The sequence below is a fragment of the Rhinolophus ferrumequinum genome, chromosome 27 (genome assembly GCF_004115265.2).
Source record: "Rhinolophus ferrumequinum isolate MPI-CBG mRhiFer1 chromosome 27, mRhiFer1_v1.p, whole genome shotgun sequence".
Taxonomy (NCBI): domain Eukaryota; kingdom Metazoa; phylum Chordata; class Mammalia; order Chiroptera; family Rhinolophidae; genus Rhinolophus; species Rhinolophus ferrumequinum.
In genome coordinates this window covers 27,400,500-27,421,620 of record NC_046310.1, presented here as the reverse complement: position 1 = coordinate 27,421,620, position 21,121 = coordinate 27,400,500, and the positions used below count along the sequence as shown (strand labels likewise).

At 45.4% G+C, this 21,121-nt stretch overlaps 1 protein-coding gene across 1 annotated transcript; it reads left to right on the top strand.

Annotated features, from left to right (window-relative positions):
• The first annotated feature begins 10,544 nt into the window (after positions 1-10,544).
• Positions 10,545-19,710, top strand: RHOU (ras homolog family member U). The gene is made up of 3 exons (XM_033099529.1): positions 10,545-11,076; positions 12,690-12,748; positions 17,287-19,710. Exons 1-3 carry the CDS (start codon positions 10,836-10,838, stop codon positions 17,740-17,742), a joined length of 756 nt encoding a protein of 251 aa, XP_032955420.1. The 5' UTR covers positions 10,545-10,835; the 3' UTR covers positions 17,743-19,710.
• Positions 19,711-21,121: the final 1,411 nt, after the last annotated feature.

Sequence of the window (21,121 nt, the reverse complement as noted above, 5' to 3'; positions counted from 1 at the left end):
TTGACATTCATTATTGTTCAGTTTCAGCTTCAGGTGTGCAGTGCAGTGATCAGGCATCTACATCATCCCTGAGGTGGTCTCCCAAATGGGACAAGTGTCCATCGGATACCCTACAAAATCTTTACAACATTATTGATTACATTCCCCAAAATAATTTTCAAAACCCCGTGGCCATCTTGTGGTTACTGACTGTTTTCTAATCCCCTCACCTTCCCCCTTATCTCCACCCCCCTCCCATCTAGCAACCCTCAGTTTGCCATTGGTATTTTGATAGGGTTTGCGTTAAATCTATAGACTGATTTGGGAAGTATGGACGTTAATTAACTATACTAATTCTTTCTATCCATGAGCATGGTATATGGTTCCATTCATTTGTATATTTTTTAAATTTCTCTCTTCAATGTCTTATCATTTTTTGAGTACAAGTCTTTTACTTCCTTGGTTAAATTTACTCCTAAGTATTTTTTTTATGCAATTGTAATTGGGATTATTTTTGTTAATTTCTCTTTCAATAAGTTCATTATTGGTGTATAAAAATGCAACTGATTTCTGAATGTTAATTTTGTATCTTTCCACTTTACAAAAATTATTTATCTGTTCTAATAGTTCTTTGGTGGAATCTTTGGGGTTCTCTCTATATAGTATCATGTCATATGCAAATAATGACAATTTTACTTCTTTCTTTCCCATTTGGATGTCTTTTATTTCTTTTTCTTGTTTGATTACTGTGGCTAGAACCTCCAGTACTATGTTGAATAAAAGTAGAAAGTGGGCACCCTTGTCCTGTTCCTAATCTTAAGGGGAATTGTTTTAGCTTTCCCCCTATTGAGTGTGTTAGCTGTGGTTTTGTCATGTACAGCCTTTATTATGTTGAGACATGTTCCCTCTGTTCCCACTTTGCTGAGAATTTTTATCATAAATGGGTGCTGGATTTTGTCAAATACTTTTTCTACATTATATGACCATATGATTTTTATCCTTCATTTTTGTTTATGTGATGGTCCACCTTAAGTGATTTGCAGATATTGAAGCCACCTTGCATACCAGGAATGAATCCCACTTGATTGTGGTGTATGACCATTTTAATGTATTGCTGAATTCTGTTTGCTAATATTTTGTTGAGGATTTTTGCATCTATGTTCATTAAGGATATTGGCTTATAGTTTTGTTTTTGTTTTTGTTTTGTGTGTGATATCTTTGGTTTTGGAATCAGGGTAAAGATGGTCTTGTAAAATGAGCTTGGAGCCATCCCTCCTCTTGAATTTTTTGGCATAGTTTCAGGAGAATATTTGTTAATTCTTTTTCAAATGTTTGGTAAAATTCACCTGTGAAGCATTCTGGTACAGGACTTTTGTGTGTTGGGAGCTTATTGATTACTGATTCAATTTCATTGGTAGTAATTGGTCTGTTAAGATTTTCTGTTTTGTCTTGATTCAGCCTTGGAAGATTGTATGCTTCTAAGAATTTATCCATTTCTTCCAGGTTGTCCAGTTTATTTACATATAGTTGCTCACAGTATTTTCTTAAAAGTTTTTGTGTTTCTGTGGTGTTGGTTGTCACTTCTCTTCTTATCACTTTTGATTTTATTTATTTGGGTTCTCTTTTTCTTCTTGATGAATCTAGTTAAAGGTTTGTCAATTTTGTTTATCTTTTCAGAAAACTAGGTCTTGGTTTCATTGATTTTTCATATATGTATATATATATATATATATATATATATATATATATATATATATATATATATATATATATATATATATTTAAATCTGTTTCATTTATTTCCACTCTGATCTTTATTATTTCCTTCCTTGTGCTCACTTTGGGCTTTGTTTGTTGTTCTTTATCCAATTCCCTTAGGTGTTAATAGACTGTTGTGAAGGTAGTCTGTTGATTTGAGATTTTTCTTGTTTCTTTAGATAGGCCTGCAGTGTAATGAACTTCTCTTTTAGGACCCCTTTCACTGTGTCCCACAGATTCTGGGTCATTGTTTTTTCATTTTTATTTGTCTCAAGGTATCTTTTGATTTCTTCCTTGATCCCATTGTTGATCCATTCATTACTTAGTAGCATGCTATTTCATCTCCATGTGTTTGTGTGGTTTTCTTTTTTCTTCTCTTGTAATTGATTTCTAGTTTCATACCACTGTGGTCAAGAAGACACTTGATATTATTTCAGTCTTTTTAAATTTGTTGAGACTTGTTTTGTGGCCTAACATGCTGGTTCATCTTGGAAAATGTTCTGTGTGCACTTGAAAAGAATGTATATTCTGTTGCTTTGGGTGAAATGCTCTAATAATATCAATTAAATTAATCTGATGTAGTGTGTCATTTAAGGCCACTGTTTCTGTGTTCATTTTCTGTCTGGAAGATCTGTCCATTGGTGTCAGTGGGGTTTTAAAATCCCTTACTATGATTTTGTTACTGTTGATCTCTGCCTTCATATCAGTCAGTACCTGTTTTATATATTTAGGTGCTGGTATGTTGGGTGCATAGATGTTTACTAGGGTTAGGTTATATCCTCTTGTTGGATTGATCCCTTTATTATTATGTATTGCCCTTCTTTGTCACTTATAATCGTCTTCATTTTAAAGGCTGTTTTGTCCAATATAAGTGTCACTACCCCATCTTTTTCTATCCCTTCACTTTCAGTCTATGTGAGTCTTTTGATCTGAGGTGGTTCTCTTGTAGACAGTATATGCATGGGTCTTGTTTTCTTATCCACTCACCTATCCTATATATTTTGATTAGAGCATTGCATCCATTTACATTTAAAATGATTATTGATAGGTACATAATTATTGCCATTTTATTATTCATATTTTTGATCTTCGTTTGTTTGTTTCCTCCTTTCTTCTTCTTAAAAAAGTCCCTCTAACATTCCTTGTAATACTGGTTTGGTGATGATGAACTCCTCTAGCTTTTTATTATCTGAGAAGCTGTTTATCTCTCCTTCAATTTTAAATGATAGCCTTGCTGAGTAGAGTAGTCTTGGTTGTAGGCCTTTGTTTTCATTACTCTGAATATTTCATGCTACTCCCTTCTGGCCTGCAAAGTTTCTGTTGAGAAATCAGCTGACAGTCTTATGGGAGCTCCCTTTTAAGTAACTAGTTGTCTTTCTCTTGCTGCTTTTAGGATTCTGTTTTTGTCTTTAACCTTTAACATTTTAGTTACGATGTGTCTTGGTGTGGACCTGTTTGGATTCATCTTGTTTGAGACTCTGTGCTTCCTGGGCATGTATGTCTATTTCCTTTGCCAGGTTAGGGAAGTTTTCAGTCACTATTTCTTCAAATAGGTTCTCGATCCCTTGTTCCCTCTCTTCGCATTCTGGTACTCATATGTGAATGTTGTTATGCTTGATGTTGTCCCACAAGTTCAGTAAACTATCTTCATTGTTTTGTATTCTTTTTTCTTTTTGTTGTTCGGATTGGGTGTTTTCTGCTACCTCGTCTTTTAAATTGCTGATTTGATCCTCTGCTTCATCTAATCTGCTGTTGATTCCTTCTAGTGTATTCCTCATTTCAGTTACTGTATTCTTTATTTCTGAACCGGTTTTTTTACTAGTGTCTATGTCCTTCTTTATGCTTGCTATCTCTTTTTTGAAATTCAAAGTCCGTAAGCATTGTTATAATCAGTGTTTTAAACTCTGTCTCTGGTAGGTTGGTTGCCTCCATTTCATTTAGTTCTATTTCTGGAGGTTTCTCCTGTTCTTTTATTTGAGACATGTTTCTTTATTTCCTCATTCTGGCTGCAGCTCTGTGTTTGCTTCTATGTATTAGGTAGATTTCCTATATCTGTTAGTTTTTGCTGGGTGACCTTATGTAGTATGTGTCCTCTGTGGTCCAATGGCACAGTCTCCATGATCTCCTGTGTGTGTGTTCTAGGAATATCCCTTGAGTGTGTTATGTGTGTTCTCCTGGTGTAGTTGAGACTTTTGGTGCATCAGTGGGTGGGATTGACTCCCAGGCTGACTAATAGTGAGGATTGGCTGCACCCACAGTATTTGAGCTACTGTGAGGGCTGACCCTACAGAGGAGGCTTTGTTCCTGTGGGCTTCTGTGCCTGTTGAGACCCCCCTTTGGGTGTGCCACTTGTGGGGTTAACCAGGTAGTGCTCTGGTGTGGTCTGAAGCTGGCCTCTGGGTGTGTTGTTTCTGATGTCTCTTAGGAGGGGCTCCCATGCAGGCCAATTTCAGCCTTACCTATTATCAGCCCATGGCTACATGGTAGGAGCCACAAAGCTATATGTGGTTCACTGCTGCCTCTGCTGGACCTGGAGGCATGTGGGGCTGTCCTTGCTGTGAACCGAGGCTCGCCACCACCAATAGTGGGCCTGAGGCAGCTTAACAATAGGCCCAGGGCTCACTAGGCCTATTGCCGCCTGCTGGCTGCCCATAAGGCCCAGCCATTGAAAAAGACTCCTTAAGTGCATGGGCCAGGCTGGTTGACCCAGTGCTCAGAGCCCTTGGTAATGTATTGCTAGCTGGGCGGGGCAGAATCCCCAGGAGTCATGAGATGTGGCTGGTGGTTTTTATAAAGTTATTGCAGATTCAGTTCTTACACCAATGCCTGGCCTGTGACCATTTTGCACAGCGCCCTGAGAACACTGCAGCCAGCCACTGCCTTATTCTTGCAAATTCCTGGGAGCTGCCCAAGAGTGGCTGTGGCACAGGTTTTAGGTCACTGTCCACCACCAAAATCTCCCTGGGCCATTGCAGGCCATCGGCTACTATAAAAGGCCTCTGCAGCTTTGGGGTGGGGCTGGCCACCGAGGTGCCGAGTACCCCTGGCAATGTAGCTGTCTAGGAGTGTGGGACAGGTTTCCAGGGGGCTAAGGGGTGTGGTCAGTTGTTTCTACAAAGTCAGTGCAGTCTCTGCTCCCATACCAGTGCTTCGCCTGTGACCACTCCGCAAAAACACCCTGAGAACACAATGGCCAGCCACCACCTGTCTTAGACCCACAGGTTCCCCAGAGCTGCCCAAGAGATATTGCAGTGCACATCTTGGGTTACCACCCACAAGCAAATGTTTCCAGGCCAGCATGGGCTGTCCTCCTGCTGTAAAAAGACTTCTGCAGCCTGTGGAACAGGGCCAGCAGCCCAGCAGTCAAGACAGTCCTGGACAATATAGCACCAAATTTGTGGGTGGTGGAGATGCAGGGCATCACCAAGATGGTGCACATGCATGGATTCCACCAGACCAATGTGGTCTCAGACTTGGGCCTGTGGGAGAGGGCTTAACTCTGAAAAGATGGCACTCTCCAGCAGGCCACACATGAGTCAGGCTCCACGCAGGGAAAACAATGGTTCCTGTCCTTCTAGCTTCTGCCCTGAGGCCATACAACTCAGTCCTTCCCTGCATGTCCCTGGGCCTCCTGAGCTGCCATCCATCTACGAGAGCCAGATGAGTGTCTGCCAGTGAGTGAGTCTGTGTGCCGGCTCTTCAACAAGGTGTCTGGGTTTCCAGCTGCTCTCTGCCCCACCAAGAATGACAGACAGAGTGCTCACTGATTTTCACTGCCAGATGTTGTGGGAACTCCCTTTTCAGGCACAGGACCCCTGGGCTGAGGAGCCTGGTGTGGGGCTAAGGTACCCCTCCCTTTTCAAGGGGGACCTCTGCCACTGAGGTGTCCCTCTCAGAGTTCAACCACCATCTGTGGGCTTGGGGTCAGTCCATTTCATGTCTCTCCACCTCCTACCAGTCTCAATGTGGCCTCTTCTTTATATACTTAGTCATAGGGATTATGTTCAGCTAGTCTTCAGGTGATTCTTGAGGTTGACCTATAATTTATTTGTAATTTTGGTGTGATCCTGGGATTCAGTAGGCATAACATTTACCTAATCCACCATCTTGGACTTCTCTACCCTATGTATTTTGATTGGAGTATTTATTCATTTTCCTTTAAAGTGATTTAGTTATGTAGTATTGCCATTTTATTATTAAGGTATGTAGTTATTGCCATTTTATTATTCATATTTATAATTTCTTCCCTTCTTTTTCTTAAGGAAGTCCTTTCAACATTTCCTGTAATACTGGTTTGTTGGTGAAGAACTTCTTCAGCTTTTTCTTGTCTGTGAAGCTTTTGTCTGTCCTTCAATTCTAAATGATAGCCTTGCTAGGTAATCTTGGTTGTAGGTCTTTTCTTTTCATCAGTTTGAATATTTTGTGCCAATCTCTTCTGGCCTGCAAAGTTTCTGTTGAGAAATCAGCTGACAGTCTTATGAGAGCTACCTTATAGTTAACTAATTGCCTTTCTCTTTCTCCATGACCCCATGGAGCAGGATTTACCCCAGCGGAGCTCTGGTGCCTGCTGAGTCCACTCTTCAGGTGTGCCACTTGTGGAGCTAATTTGGTGACGCTCTGGTGTGATCTGAAGCTGATCACTGGGTGTGTTCATTCTGGATCCTCTTGGGAGGGGTTCTGGTGCAGGCCAAAGTCAGTCGCTGACTATGCTGGACCCAAGCCACATGGTCAGAGTTACAAAGAGACCCATGGCTGGCAGCTGCCTGTGCTGGGCTTGGTAGTACATGAGAGAGACAACCAAGGATCCAGGCTGGCTGCCATTAGTGCCAGGCCTGGGGCCACTCAGAAAGAGGCACAGGGTATGCTGAGGCCAGCTGCCACTTGCCTAGGGCCTGTGGACCTTTTACAGTTTTTAGGAAAGTCTGCATGAGCCAAAGTCAGCTGCTTGTGAGGAGCAGCTGCTGAAAGAAACTTGGGCAGTGGAGAGTTGGGTGAGGCAGGTTCTCAGGGAATCACCAAGGTGGGATGAGTGGTGTTCACCAGGTTAATGCAAATTCAGATTTGGTGCCTGCCTGCACCTGCAGACTGTGTGAAAGGAGGGCTCAACACAGGAACAATGGCAGCTCCTCCTCCCACCCTCTCCTGAAGCCACACAATTCAGTTTTTCTCCATATGTCCGTGGTACCTTTTGAGCTGCTGTCCCTTCGCTGGAGCTTAGGGTGAGTGTTGTCAGCAGTGAGTCTGTGTGCAGGCCCTTTAAAACTGTGCCTGAGACTGCAGCCACCCTCAGTCTCACTCCACCACAGTCTCTGCTGGCTTTCATAGCCAGAGGTATGGGGACTTCCATCTCTGGCACTGGAACCCTGGGCTGGGGAGCCTGGTGGGGGGCTGGGATCTCTGCCGCCGTGATATCCCTTCTGATTTTTAATAGTCAAATGTGGGTATGGGACCAGCCTGTTCCACATGTTCGCCCCTCCTACCAGTCTTGACGTGGCTTCTATATGTCCTTAGTTATAGGACTTCTGTTCAGCTAGACTGCAGACTGTTCTCTGGTTTAGTTGTAATTTGGATGTGATCGTGGGAGGAGGCCAGCATAGTGTTTGCCTATCACCATCTTGACCAGAGGTTATCAGGTAATGCATTCTTAAAAGAGCGCAAAGAAATGGTCTTTCATATTAATTGCTGCAAAAAAGTAGTCAAATTTGACTCATATGTTCTAATATTTTATAAATGCATAAAAAATAGAAACAGAAACCTACTATTTGCCCCATATGATTTCCAGTGTGGGGTACAGGGATGAACAAAATAAGTCCCTGAGGAGCTTTTTGCAGTTGGCATTCTGCCATTCTAGGCCATCTCTGTACTTCTGTACGTTAATGACTTACACTACAATGCAGTGTGGAGTCTGCTTTCCTGCATGCAAAAGATGATTATAAATAGGAGAAGATTAGTTTTGGGTGTTTTAGATTAAGCTGCAGGGAGTTGATTAAATTGAATCTAGAAATATGGGCTAAAATGAGTGGGGATGGGACAATGTTAGACATAAAAGGCACAGCATTTAAAAAAGAAGGTAAAGCAAGAGTCAGGAGCTATAGAATACAAAACTGACACATGGCCAGATGGAGAGGTAGAGCCAGATTTTGTAGGGCCTGAAGCTTATCAAATTTTAGAGACTTCTTTAAGAGAAATAACAAAAATTTAAGAATAGAAAATTAGGTACAAAAATAAATATGGATTAAAAATGAGGAGTACATCACAGCAAGCTATAAAATTTATATAAACACCATAAACTTCAAAAAATCCACGTAAACATTTTAATAAACTGCCTGGCACATATTGATCCTCCTATTTTTCCTACATTTTTTTAGCTGCACTCCTTTCCCCTCCAACTTTACTGAGGACTAGTTGACAATTAAAGTTGTATATATTTAAGGTGTATAACTTGATGATTGATACATGGTGAAATATTCACCCCAATCAAGGTAATTAACACATCTATCACCTCACATAATTACCTTTATGTGTGTGTGATGAGAATACGTAAGATTTACCCTGTTAGCTAATTTCAAGTATACAATACAGAACTGTTTATGGTCACACTGTTGTACATTAGACCACTAAAACTTAATCTTGCCTAACTGAAACTTTGTGCCCCTTGAACATTTCCTCAAATCCCCCCAGCTGTGTACCTTTTGACTACTTCTTCAATTTTGTGTTATGCTTTCCATGAGAAAAGTAGAAATGTATTTCACATACAGGTAAACTTGCTGTGTGTGATACTACTACAGGTTTGTGTCTTCACAAACATACGTATTCACATCAATTTCCACCAAAAATGTATGGCATATTTATGATGTATATGCTGCATAGAGTATATTCTTTACAGAAGAGAACTTCCATTTTGACCAGGAGTAGTTGAAACAGCCCAACACACTCTAACAGTACTAAAAGTTTTATGATGGAAAGAATTGCCATAGAGTAGCTTATGGCTCCGTCCATTTAAAGCACTATTATTACTTTGCTTCTGGAACCATTCCTGTGCTGGGGAACATAGGACAGTTAGGGTGGACACCAATGTGACTGCACAGAGGATAGCAGGCATGTCACTGGTAGCCATTCCTACACCTGGATGGCTGGCAATAATATAACTATACCTGGGACCGGAAACCACATAAATAGATCCCACCATGGTCAGGGATAAGGAGAAGCAAGCCAGGTGCCTGAGGCTCAGAACTTAAAGGGGCACTCATTGTCAGGGTCAGGCAAGTGCCAAGTTGGCCCCCTTAATTTTGCTCCCTTGGCACCTTTCTTTCCTCACCCTAGTCCTGGCTCTGTACCCATTGAACCCAAATGAAATGCCTCGTCAACTTCACTTTCCTTGGCTTGATCCCTGAAATGGCCTTGACCACTTCAAAGCCACTCAGTATGAGGGGAAGTCAGAGTAGAAACAAACAGTGGATTTAAGTGGTGGTGATTAAAATATATCATTTTTCAAAATTTACGAAAACATAACTATGTGTTCCCATAGTGAGGGCCCCCAGGGCCTTGGATGGAGTTCTTTGCAAGTGAGGGTCCTCAGATTCCAGCAGCTGAACTCTTGGTAAATCCACCTGTACATCCCGACCTCAGCCATAATCTCAAGTCTGAGTTCATCACAAGATCTTATCTTTGCTTTCTGCACATTGAGTAAGAACTTAGGCTCTGGAGCTGGACTGTTTGGGCTTGGATCCTGGCACTGCCACTTACTGGTTTGTGGAACCTGAACATTTTATTTATTAGCTATGCTCAGATTTTCTCATCTTACACCCATCGGATGGGTATAAGTAATGTTTAGATAGAGGAATTAGTTCCTGCAGAGTGCTTACAACTGTGTCTGGCACATAATAAAAGCTTAATATTTATTAGCTACTGTAATTTTTATTACTAGTTATAGTATCAGCATTTATGTTAATATATGTGCTTCTTCTCACACCTCACGGTTAAAACTCCAAGGAGCCTTTGTGTCCTGACTAGGCTCAGAGAGGGCTCCCTGTCTTCTGAATGGACTGTTGACTAAATGTAGGAGAAGACAGGAGGAAGTTGTCAGAGAAAATTTAATTTTTTTCCAGATAATATTGTCACCAAATTACATTTAAGTAAATGAAAGAATTGGGGCTATAAAGAAATTTGCTGGTTTATGGCATGCCAAAGAGAAAGTCAAATGAGAGTTAACAATGGATCTGGCATCCTTTTGGGCCCAAGTGAAAAGAGAATAAATTATTTTAGAAGAAAAGTCACACGATGGGCTGTAGCTGGACTTAAAAAGAAAAGCTGCCTGTTAATTTAGTGACCTTTAGACCACATGTCCCCAGAAGACACTTCATTTTTCCCCGAGTGGAGCGCTGTGGCCGACGAGGGGCTCCGCAGCACAGCCTCTGACTGAGAAGGGGAGGTGGGGGGTGAGGGGGCGAGAGGAAAGGCAGGAAGCTCAGGCTTCCCCGCCGCGTGGGTGCGCAGGGCGGAACCACCCGGGCCAGCCAGGCTGTGGTGTCACTCTCAGGCGCTGGGGAGGAAGCTGCCGGTGGCCAGCGCGGCTCATTCAGGCGCTGCCCCGTCAACGGAGTATGGGGGGAGGGGGCTAGGGATTCCCCGGAGCGGACGTTCGGGGTCCCCAGAGCCAGTGTCTGCGATCCCCACAGGCCCGCGTGGCACCGCCTCAGGAGCCAGTGCAGAGGCCTGGCGTGCAGGTGGGGGCGCTGTGGCCTTGGCGCCGGGACCTAGCCGCCCGGCTGGACCCGCCTCTTTCCCCTCCCCTCCTGCCCCCCACGCGTCCTGTAGCCGGAAAGCCAGGAGGAGACCGAGCAATCAGGCTCCACGGTGCTCGGCGGGCAGTCCTCAGATCGCTCGGAGCGGAGCCGGTGGCGCCGCCGGGGCACAGCGCACGACCCTCCGCGGCCGCCTTTGTCTGCGAGTGGTGCGGCCTGGAACCTCGGCTCTCGAGGGCGGGAGACGCGCCCGCAGCGCTCGGTGACAGCTCCTCTCTCCTGGAGGCTCCGGGACCGAGGGGCAGCCGCGCTGGGCCCTGCTCGCCCGCGCCAGCACGTCCAGTGCGCGGACCGATGCCCCCACAGCAGGGGGACCCCGCATTCCCCGACCGCTGCGAGGCGCCGCCAGTGCCGCCGCGCCGGGAGCGCGGGGGACATGGGGGACGCGGGCCCGGGGCTCCCGGGGGCCGGGGGCGCGGCGTCAAGTGCGTGCTGGTTGGTGACGGCGCCGTGGGCAAGACCAGCCTGGTGGTGAGCTACACCACCAACGGCTACCCCACCGAGTACATCCCCACCGCCTTCGACAACTTCTCGGGTGAGTGGGCCCTGGGGGCAGCGGCTGGCGGACAGGGTGCGGAGGGGACAGAGGGCAGCGCGAGGGTCTCGAGGGCCTTGAGGTGGCTCCGGGACCCCAGGCCTGGCCCAGCCAGGCAGTGGACCAAGTGCGGAGTGCAGGACAGTCCCGGACTTTTGGAGGGTAGCTACAGTGGCTAGAGCCCAAGCAAAAGAGGGACGAGCTCGCAGTTTCGGATCAGGCGAGCGGGGATCCAGTTGGTTGAGTTCGGGTTGCCCGGTCAGTTTGCTGCGTGGAGAAGTTGCGTCAGGTCGACATTGCCGGCGCTGCTGCCGAGTTTCCTTGGAAGGTGACGCGCAGGTGCCATTACCTGTGGCCTTGAGTGTGGTCCTCTCCTTTCGGCGGTTCTCCTCGCAGATCTCCTTGCAAGGGGCATCTCCACTTTAAATAACCGTGGAGACGGCAGAAAAACTTGATTTAGTGAAAATAGCACGAGTGGAACGGGTGAAGGCTTTGGTTTGGATTAAGCCTGGAGAGCAAACACGATTTCTTGCTTCTGATTCCCCCGCCGCTGCCCCACTGCCCCCACTTCAATCTCCCACCTTGGCTGTTTCTGAGTTTTAGTATCTTTTCACTGTCTCTAAGCCACTAAAAGCTCTTATAGGTATATGGTTGCTGTTATTTGGTTTGGTAGATACTAAGGAGTCCTTTATCTTGATTTTTCAAGTCTTTTTGAAGTTTAGGAAAAAGTTAAAATCCACAGAGCTAGTCTGAAACACTCACTCTCATTCTTAAAAAAAATTAAATTAAAAAAAATTGCTTCTTGACCTCCTAGAAAGTAATGATGGCAAGTGCTTGCTTCCTCGGAATTCAGAGGTGCCCTAGATACAACCCTGCTATGAGAATGATTTCCCACCTGAACAGCAGTGTTTCTTTCATTTTTTTTTCTTTGTCTAAACTGACTAGTATAAACTTTTACAAACAATTTAGAAAGTTACATTGAAACAAAACTGAGTCCTTAATTTAAGTAGAACTGCCCTGACGAGGGTCCCTCCCCAGATGCCCCATCCCCATGCTTTTCTTTCCTTCCCTTTTTTTAATTCTCTCTTTGAGCTGACATGGAGAGATAAGCAGTGCCCTCTTTTATAAACAGGACAATGCAGGCAGCCAGTGTTTGCACATGTTCTCGAAACAAGCTACAATTTTATGATAAACCCTGAAGTCTCAAACATTTCCCAAGGGAAAAGAATTATTTGTGAGGTTTTCCACTTATTTAAAGCTGCAAGGTTGGTTCCCAATTATCCCCCAGTGTTGTTTTTTAGGGTTTTTGAAATTGGTGTGACGGAAAATAAATTCTCCCAGCTAAGAGGAAATCACCTGCCCTTCTGGGGTACCATCAAAGGGGTCAGGGGTTTGCTGCCTTATCCGTGGCAATGGAGAATTGCCAGCCCTGGAGAGGGTACACAAAAGTGCCACCCGGCCTCCTTGTTTTCCACGAGTCTTTCATTTGTTAGAGGACCCAGAATAGGAGCTGAAGGGTTTGGAGTGACAATGGTAGTTCTGGCTAAAACCATTATTCTTCTAAAGGGGTTAAAAGACACCTCCTGACAGTCGTTTTGGTCTTGTTTTTTAAGCGGTGGTGTCGGTGGATGGGCGGCCAGTGAGACTCCAGCTCTGTGACACTGCGGGACAGGTTAGTATCTCCTCGCTGCTCAGTGCTGGGAAAGGAAACAGCCCGTTAAAGGCCTCCTAATAAGCTCCCTCAACAACTGGGTCATTCTGAAGCCTTCTGGGGTAGCCCAGCCCTGCAGGCCCCTCTCAGAGGCTGGGGTGGAGGAAGAGAGCTGCGGACCAATAAAACAGGGCGTGGCCAGTTTTGCGTGGGCAAGACGGGAGAAAAAGGGCCAAGAACAATTCTTATCGCACAGGAGTTTCTGATCTTATTTACTTTCTGGTTTTTATTAAAAATGATCAATGATGCTTTGTAATCATTTCTCAAGTAAGTTGGTAATACCTTGTAATCATCTTATTAAAGGGCAACAAGGCAAATGTTTAAGAAAATCACTCAAGAAAAAGATGGAGTCAGTGTTAATTCTGTCCCTTAGTGTGGTTTGCCTCACTAGGGCCACTGCTGTCCTCTGAAGCACGATATAGTGGCTGGAGCTGTGCTGGGCTGGAGGAAAGAATGAAGTGGGACTTAGTGTTTCCAAATCATGAGCATTTATTCTTGTCTTGGGGCCAGGTACTCGGATGAGACAGCCAGGGAGTGATGGGGAGGATGGGATGGGAGGCCCCTTGAGTATGCCTTTGAAGAGCTCCAGGGGCTCGTCACCCAGTGTCCCCTTGGCACGGTGCTCAAGTCAGTGAAATCTCTCTGTGCTCTGTGAGGGTGCCATCCATCTCTCGAATTTGCCAAAATGACAGTTAATAAACGTGTAGTTTATTACAAGTACCAGAATATCAGTACTTGCTAGAGTTAGAGAAAGGGCTGGGGGCTACTTTGTAGGCAGGCAGAAGTGCTTGCTTCACTTGCTGAGGTGCTGTTACCTGACCATTTGCCTTTAAAAAGAGGTTGGCTTTCAGTGTCCCCAAGTGCCTCATCCAAGCCTGGGCTTCCTATTGCTCACCTACTCTGGGACAGGCAATTCAGAGCTTTAGTTTTCAAACCTCAGGGTGACACAAGACTGGGCAGCCTTGCTCCCTAGCTGAGTGCCAGTTTGGCGGTGGCCACAGTGGCATGAGTGGTTGTCCGGCCTCTTCTGTCCTATACTTACCCTGCCACTACAGCACCACAGCTTCCCCTTCCAGGAGGAGAAAAAAACCCAAACAGTCTGTATTTGATGGCCTTTAGAAAAGAAAAATCAAAGAATACAGGATCTCCTAACACTTAATCTTTCTGAATGCCATGCTGGTATTTATAATTAAAGCTTAACTGCTTTGTATAAAGTGAGCATGTTTTTCCTACTGTGGCTCAGATTTTCTGATCTCTAAAATGAGGGCTGAGTAGCACGTCAGTCAGTGCTGGCATCCCTGCTGAAGCAAGAGGGGCAGCTTAGTACCTGAGCATCTGACAGAAGACAGGGAGGTACAGAAACGAAGGCAGGTGAGTCAGGTCCTTTATGGGGGAGCAAGCAGCCCAGTGCTGGCTCCTGCCTGCCCCAGGGTTCTGCTGGGATGTGTCCTTCTCCTGGGCGGGGGTTTACTCCTAGTGCCTGAACAATGTCTGGAACATAGCCGGGCTTAATCATGATGAACGAGCGGAGCACTGGGTTCTGGGGACGCCAGCTTAAGGCATGGATACCTGCCCCTTAACACGCTTACAGTCTGTAGGGAAGATAAACGAGCTAGTAGAACTTGTGTAAGTTCTACACCAGAGACATGACATAACTAGGAAGGCAACCCCAGCTGGAGGAACAGAACGGCAGGTCTGCAGGAAAATCTCAGCAGTTCTGAAGGAGGAATAGGACTTTTACCAGAAAAGCTTTGTAGAAATGATCCTGAATTATCCAGGAAGAGTTCAATTTTTCCTTATTATGATCTGTTTAAAAGTCAGAGAAACACAAGAATCGTTTAGAAATAGTTTCATGAAAGAAGTTTATATTTAGGGGAAAATGGGGTTTGGTGCTAAGTTTGTAAGCTTTGGTTTTTTAAGAAATGTTTCTTCTGACCTCCCAGCAGTGTTTTCATTGAGATTTACTATATTTCTTACCTGATGTGCTGGTTAGTAACGTGTACCTGATTATGTAATGAATGAGATTACATCTAAAGATTTGAAGAAAGATTTGAAGAAAGATTTGAAGATTTGAAGATCTAAAGATTTGAAGAAAACCAACTTCAAAAACCACTTAGTGAAAAATGCACAGCTGGATTAAAGTTAAAGTTAAGTAGAGTTAGTTTTTTCCTACTCCCCAAGTGTCAGTCAGTTTTGGTTTTGACTATTAGCAAGGCTGGTCTTGGAGGTCATCCTTGGGTCCTCTCCCCACTCCAGAGCTGGTGGACTACCTTAGAAGGGACTTGATCGACTCTGGCCATATTAGCTTAGTGTTGACCCAGCCCCCAGGGCTCCTTCTTCTGGGCAGTCATCACGATGGCCTGCTGTCTCCATTTCCAACCCGAGCACAGGTAGCCTTAACCTGGGGCCCAAGTCAGGCTCATGTAGATGCTCAGAACAAGAACAGCTTTACTGGCTGGATAAATAACTAGAAATTGCTTTTGTGCCTTGGCTTTTCTTGTGAGGGAAGGTAGGTGAGTATACAAGATGTTAAAAGGAGTTTTTAACACTGGACTCACAGTCTTACACAAGTGAAAGTTGATCAGAGACTGAGGACTTTGAGAAATACCTTTGGCATAAGAGGCATAAGAGATTGGACTACCACTGAAATCAGAGTCTGCATTGCAGCACTGCCAAAAAGGGGCTGAAAATTCTTCAGCCTTTTGATCTATGAGGCACCTGGAAAAATCTTTATACTGAAAAACAAAAACCAGGTTGCAGCTTGACCAATACCACTGTCCGGCTGTCTGTGTGCCCCATACTTCAGCTGGACTTCATTGTCCCCACAGACCTGGCAAGGGCAAGCGGACCATGGGCCTCAGGACGTATGCATGTTGCATTTATTTCAGCAAATATCCAAGGTTTCTGGTCAGCAGTGTGCAGGAGGGTCTAGTATCTGCTTTGCTTCCTGAGCCCTTTAGCCGGAATCTGAAGAGATCTGGGGGCCCTGTCACAAGGCCCGACCCTGCGCTTGCCTTTCTTTCTATTGGTAATGCAACCCCAGATTCCAGGCCATGGCCAAGGGTAGCTGCCTGAGGGAGCTCGGTTTTGTGCTTCTTCCTTGGAGGCCCCTGAGAACAGAGGGAACGTTTCATTGAGAGACCTTCAGAGCTGGCTGTAGTCCACCTGCTGGAGTCTCTTATTTTTTTCAGCACAAAGTTGGCAATAAGAAACCTAAATCCTTCTTTTGTGACTTTTGCTTATGGAAGACTGATGAGGGGCAGTGACATTCTGAAATGCCATATTCATTCCCGAACATTTTATATTGTTAGGTGCTTATTGCCGCACAACTGAAATACAGAGCCTGAAACAAAGAGAGTGTGTTCTAATAAAACAGATCCAGGTTTCTTTTATTTCTAGAAAAAAGCGATGGATGCAGAATAATATGCATATAAATAATAGTTTATATGTAATCGGAGCATGCCAATGGAGCACCCCAAACCCGGATGACATTTAACTTTTTTTGCCACTGGTAAATTATCTGTCACTATCTGAGGTGGTTGGCGCCCACAGATAGACATTCTAAGTCGGAATGAGCCATTTGTATGAAGGCTGAGGTTGTGGCTCCCTGTTCCCAGGCGACCCCCAGCCCTGAGTAGTGCCTGCTGCCCTCTGTTAAGTGGGTGACTGCAGAGCTTTGGTAGCTGGTTCATATAAGTAACTCTAACTTGTTCCATCCAGTTCTCTGTCCCTAAGAGTAGCCCTTTCTCTGGTTCTTTATCTTTCCAAAGCCCCATTCATGGAGGCCTATGGTGATGGCAGAGAGAGAGGGGGAAAAGAAGTAAGAGAAAGGGGAGGCAGGGAGGGAAAAGACAATAAAGCAAGGAGAAAGAGGTATGTCAAGTGAGTGTGAATGTATGAACCACTATAAATGACACTGAGAGGCACAGGGGCTCTGAGTTGTCAAGAAGAGTGGCCTGACCAAGGCCCTGCACTTGATTTCTGGGTCTGACCTGTGTCTGACTGGCATTGCTTGTGTGCTGCGTGTCCGTGGGCATGCACGGAGCCAATGGTGTGAGGATGGCAGGGATGCATCCTTCCAGAAGGGAGCTGTGTTAATGGGTGGGGTCGCTGGGGTCAGGTTGGCGTTTGGGGGTCTGCGTGGATGCTGTCTACATTCTAGAAAACCAGCTAAGCACCAGAGTTGAAAGAGTAAGTGTGGGTTCCTCTGGCCTGAAGGCTAAGGTAAATGTTATTTCTAACACCATCTGATGTAAGTACTTGTTCTATGCTAAGTTGCAAGTAGGGCCTGAGTACTGATGAGAGCGATGAACACATTTGGCCGAGTTTGAGGCCCCAGATAGCTGAGCAGCAGAATCCTCTCCAAGATGTGGGCTTTTCTTTCCATCGCCAGTGGGTTTTCTGTTACCTACCAGACCCTTTCAAGTGAAATGGCAAGGTGCTCTTTGTGCAATGAGGTTGGTTTAAAAAGTGACTTTGGGTGCTTTGACTGGTTGCAGGACGAGTTTGACAGGCTGAGGCCCCTCTGCTACACCAACACGGATATCTTCCTGATGTGCTTCAGCGTGGTCAGCCCTTCCTCCTTCCAGAACGTCACTGAGAAATGGATGCCAGAGATCCGATGCCACTGCCCCAAAGCCCCCATCATCCTGGTGGGAACTCAGTCGGATCTCCGAGAAGACGTGAAAGTCCTCATTGAGCTGGACAAATGCAGAGAGAAGCCGGTGCCCGAGGAAGCAGCGAGGCTGTGTGCCGAGGAGATCAAAGCCGCCTGCTACGTGGAGTGCTCAGCCCTGACGCAGAAGAACCTCAAGGAGGTCTTCGACGCGGCCATCGTCGCCGCCATCCAGTACTCGGATGGTCAGCAGCAGCCAAAGAAGTCCAAAAGCAGGACTCCGGACAAGATGAAGACCCTGTCCAAGTCCTGGTGGAGGAAGTACTGCTGTTTCGTGTGACGCTGGCACCGTTGTCGAGTGAAGTCGATGCTGGACGAAGCAGGCGCTGAAATGAGCCCTTTCTCCATGGGCGCCTGTGCGGAGAACATGTGTCACTGAGCCATTCCCCATGGACGTGTTCTTTCTTGCCTTAGATTTTCTTGTAGTTTGAGCTTAGGGATGAGACTCTTCTGCAACATATTTTTGAAGTAAGTTAAGCATTTATCATAACTTTGGAAATTTAGAGCTCCAGACCTTTGGATAGATTTACATCTAATCTGAAAAATTTGCCTCTCATCTGAGCATCAGGAACGATTCTGCTGCATTGTAATGTGTGGAAGGATATGCTGCATCCTCGCCAGGCAGCCGCCGATTGCAGCATTCAGCTTACAACCTCCATGCTTTTTATTCTCTTTTTAAGGAGCAAAACTCAGAAAGAAATTAGAGACCTCTGCCTACAAAACCTCAAACCAGTCACTTTTGTCATATACTGACACTCGATTGCATAAGATTTAAAAACCAACAAAAACATCCCTCTAAGCCTATGGCACTGTGTAGACCAAAAAGGAAAAGTTGTGTGTTAGAATTTCTCAGTCTGGGGGCAGTTGTGTTGACACTGTGTAAACATGGTACTGTGCAGACATGCGAGTGGTCCACCTGTGGCACTTTCATTTTCTTTATGGAGTGACACGTTCAGATCAGAGTGTGAAGTTTGCTGTTAGCGCCCTGTGCGCCAGACCCCTGGAAATTATAGCCCAGGGAGCACCGCCTGAATTGCCTAAGCTCCCACACTTAAGTTATGCTATCTGCCGGGTGTGAGTACTTGACAGGCCCGCAGCAAGCGTTTGTGGGACACAAAATGTACTTTTTTCAAAGTCAGCCAAAACAGACTTCTTGTACACACACGTGTATATCCACATGGCTGCATTTGCTGCTGATTCAGACTTTTAAAGAGTGAATGGGGAAAAGCATGACCACCAAAACAGGTGTGAGGGAAGCGTGGCTTCCTCTTTTTGTTAACACTTTTTGAACAGATTTCTTTTTACACCCTCGATATGATTTTCAGTGTATCTGAACACATTTTTGAGACCATCTTAAAACAAAACATGAACCTTTCTTAAAACCTGTTTTAAAATCTGTTAAAACAACCAGTTAAGTCCACAGGTGTCTATTAGAGGACTGGCGGCAAAGAACAGCACCGCGTGTCATGGGCCATGGCGTCCACTGTGGCCGTCCAGGAGCACGTTGTGTGCGGGAAGCACCACTCCCTCGCTCAACTGTGTCCTTCCTTTCAGGCAGTTAGAAAGCCCCGTTCTTCACGGTGGAGTCTTAAGGCCGCCTGGAGAGTGCCACTGCCACAGCAGGAGAGTGGCCCTGCTTGCGATGGTGCTTAGAGATACCAAAGGTCGCCTGAGGCACTGTGACGTCAAGTTTGCCCTGGGTGAAGCACATTTACCAAAATCGGTTCAGGGGGGAACCTGTGGAGCCAGTGGATGGAAGACTTATCTTTCTGTGGGTCTTGTGTTGTCGCTTTATGTTTGAAAAAAAACAATTTGTGTTTTTCCATAGAGAAAGTGAAAGATTAGGTTATATTTCAGGCTCGGGGCTTCTTTGATTTCTGATAGTAAATAAAATTAACTAATTTCTTGGCTTAAAAACTAAAATACATAGACTGTTTATTATTTATTTTTCAATACATTGAAATTGATATCAGTCATAATTTCCTGAAGTGTTTAGTTATAACCTGAGTGAATAAAATGACTTCATTTGTGAAAATGCCCCAAACAGACATAATGAAGTACGCCCCAAGCCTACATGCCTTCTGTTGGAAGCAGCTTCCTGGCCTGGGCCCCGCCTAACCCCAGTGGAGCAAGACTGATTTGACTGGGAAGTAGTTTTAAACAGTATTTTTATATTTAAGCCAATGTCATGGAGTACACAGCAAATTACTTTTTAAGAAAGAAAACAAAACTTGAAAGAAGTCTGATGCTTGTGGGGACGCTGCTGGTTCCCCTGGAGGGGCCGCAGGCGCCCTCTGCCCTTAGGGCCACTGGTGGGAAGCCTGTGGCCCGTCCTGAGAGCTTTACTTGAGAGGTTTGTTTTCTACCCAGATTGCTAGAACCTGGGCCACTAGCACCAAAAACCCAGAGGGCTGACACTTAAGGGCAACAGTTTAATACGTCGCTGCATTTTATAGAATACTGAAAGTACAATTGTACTCGAGGTTTTCCTCCATTTTCCCCGTGAAAGTAGAGATTTGGGCAGAAAAGTTTCTACAAGTACGTGCTTGACTTAAATATTTTAAAGTTGATACACTTCAAAGCTCACACATTGTTAAACTTGAAGCTTGGTATCGAGGAGAAGATTTTGTGAGTTCTGCTTTAGAAAATGCCACTTTAGCTTAACTCCTACTGTGTAGGCTGGCCAAAATTTTAAAATACAATATACTCCAAAAACTGTTTTCTCTCTTTGCCACGTGTATGGAATGAACCTTTTGTGATGTTCTCTGTGCTTGACAGACTTGAGAGAAACCACCCAGAGATTATGCAAGTCCACACGGCAATGTCTTCTCCCCAGACTTGTAACCTGGTGCCTTACCAAGTGTGCTTTCCTGTTTCCAAGTGTAAATAACGGCCAGCAGAGCGCTGTCCTTGAAAATGCCATAAATGCGGTGGTATGAAATAAATTCTGACCGATGCCTGTAACTGCACTTGACTTCTCTACAAAGGAATTTCATTGGACGTGAATAAAAGTTCAGCCATATTGAGAAGCGGGCTGTTCGGGAGGCATGGCGTGACCCCAGAGGTATTTTGGGAATACATCTCCTCCCAGCATTAAATGCTTATCGACTATGGGGTTTTGAGAATTCTGGGCTCACAGCCTGATACAAGAGCTCGGTGGCTCTCCACCTGTGATGGGTGGTGGGCTGGCATCCCCGAGGGTTGACAGGATCACTGTCCCTGGAGTCAGAATCCAGGCTCAGAGAAGCACTGAGCATGTGGTGTGGTGGAGAGGTCACTGGATCTGAGCCTGGTTTTCCTTACGTGTGGACAGCACAGCCTTTCTCACCAGGCTATTTGAGGCCCGATTGAGGATGCATCTGTGTATGAGGGGTAAATGTCCAGGTGGAAGGGATTAAAGGTCAGAGGTGCAATGAGTCCCACCAGCTTTCCAGTGCAGACCAGCAGGGCACAGGGTTCCGTCTCGAAGAGCACTGGGACATGCCATGTGCCACATGTGACTTTCCAGATTCTTGCTGTCAGTCTTCTCATCATGCCACCCAGATGCAGCCCTTATATCAGGGGCCCCAGGGAATGTGGCCCTGGGGACAGAGCAGTCTGAGGGGCCAGCTGTCATCCTGTTTCCACCTTCCAGCCTCAAGGGGGTGGACCATGCTCCT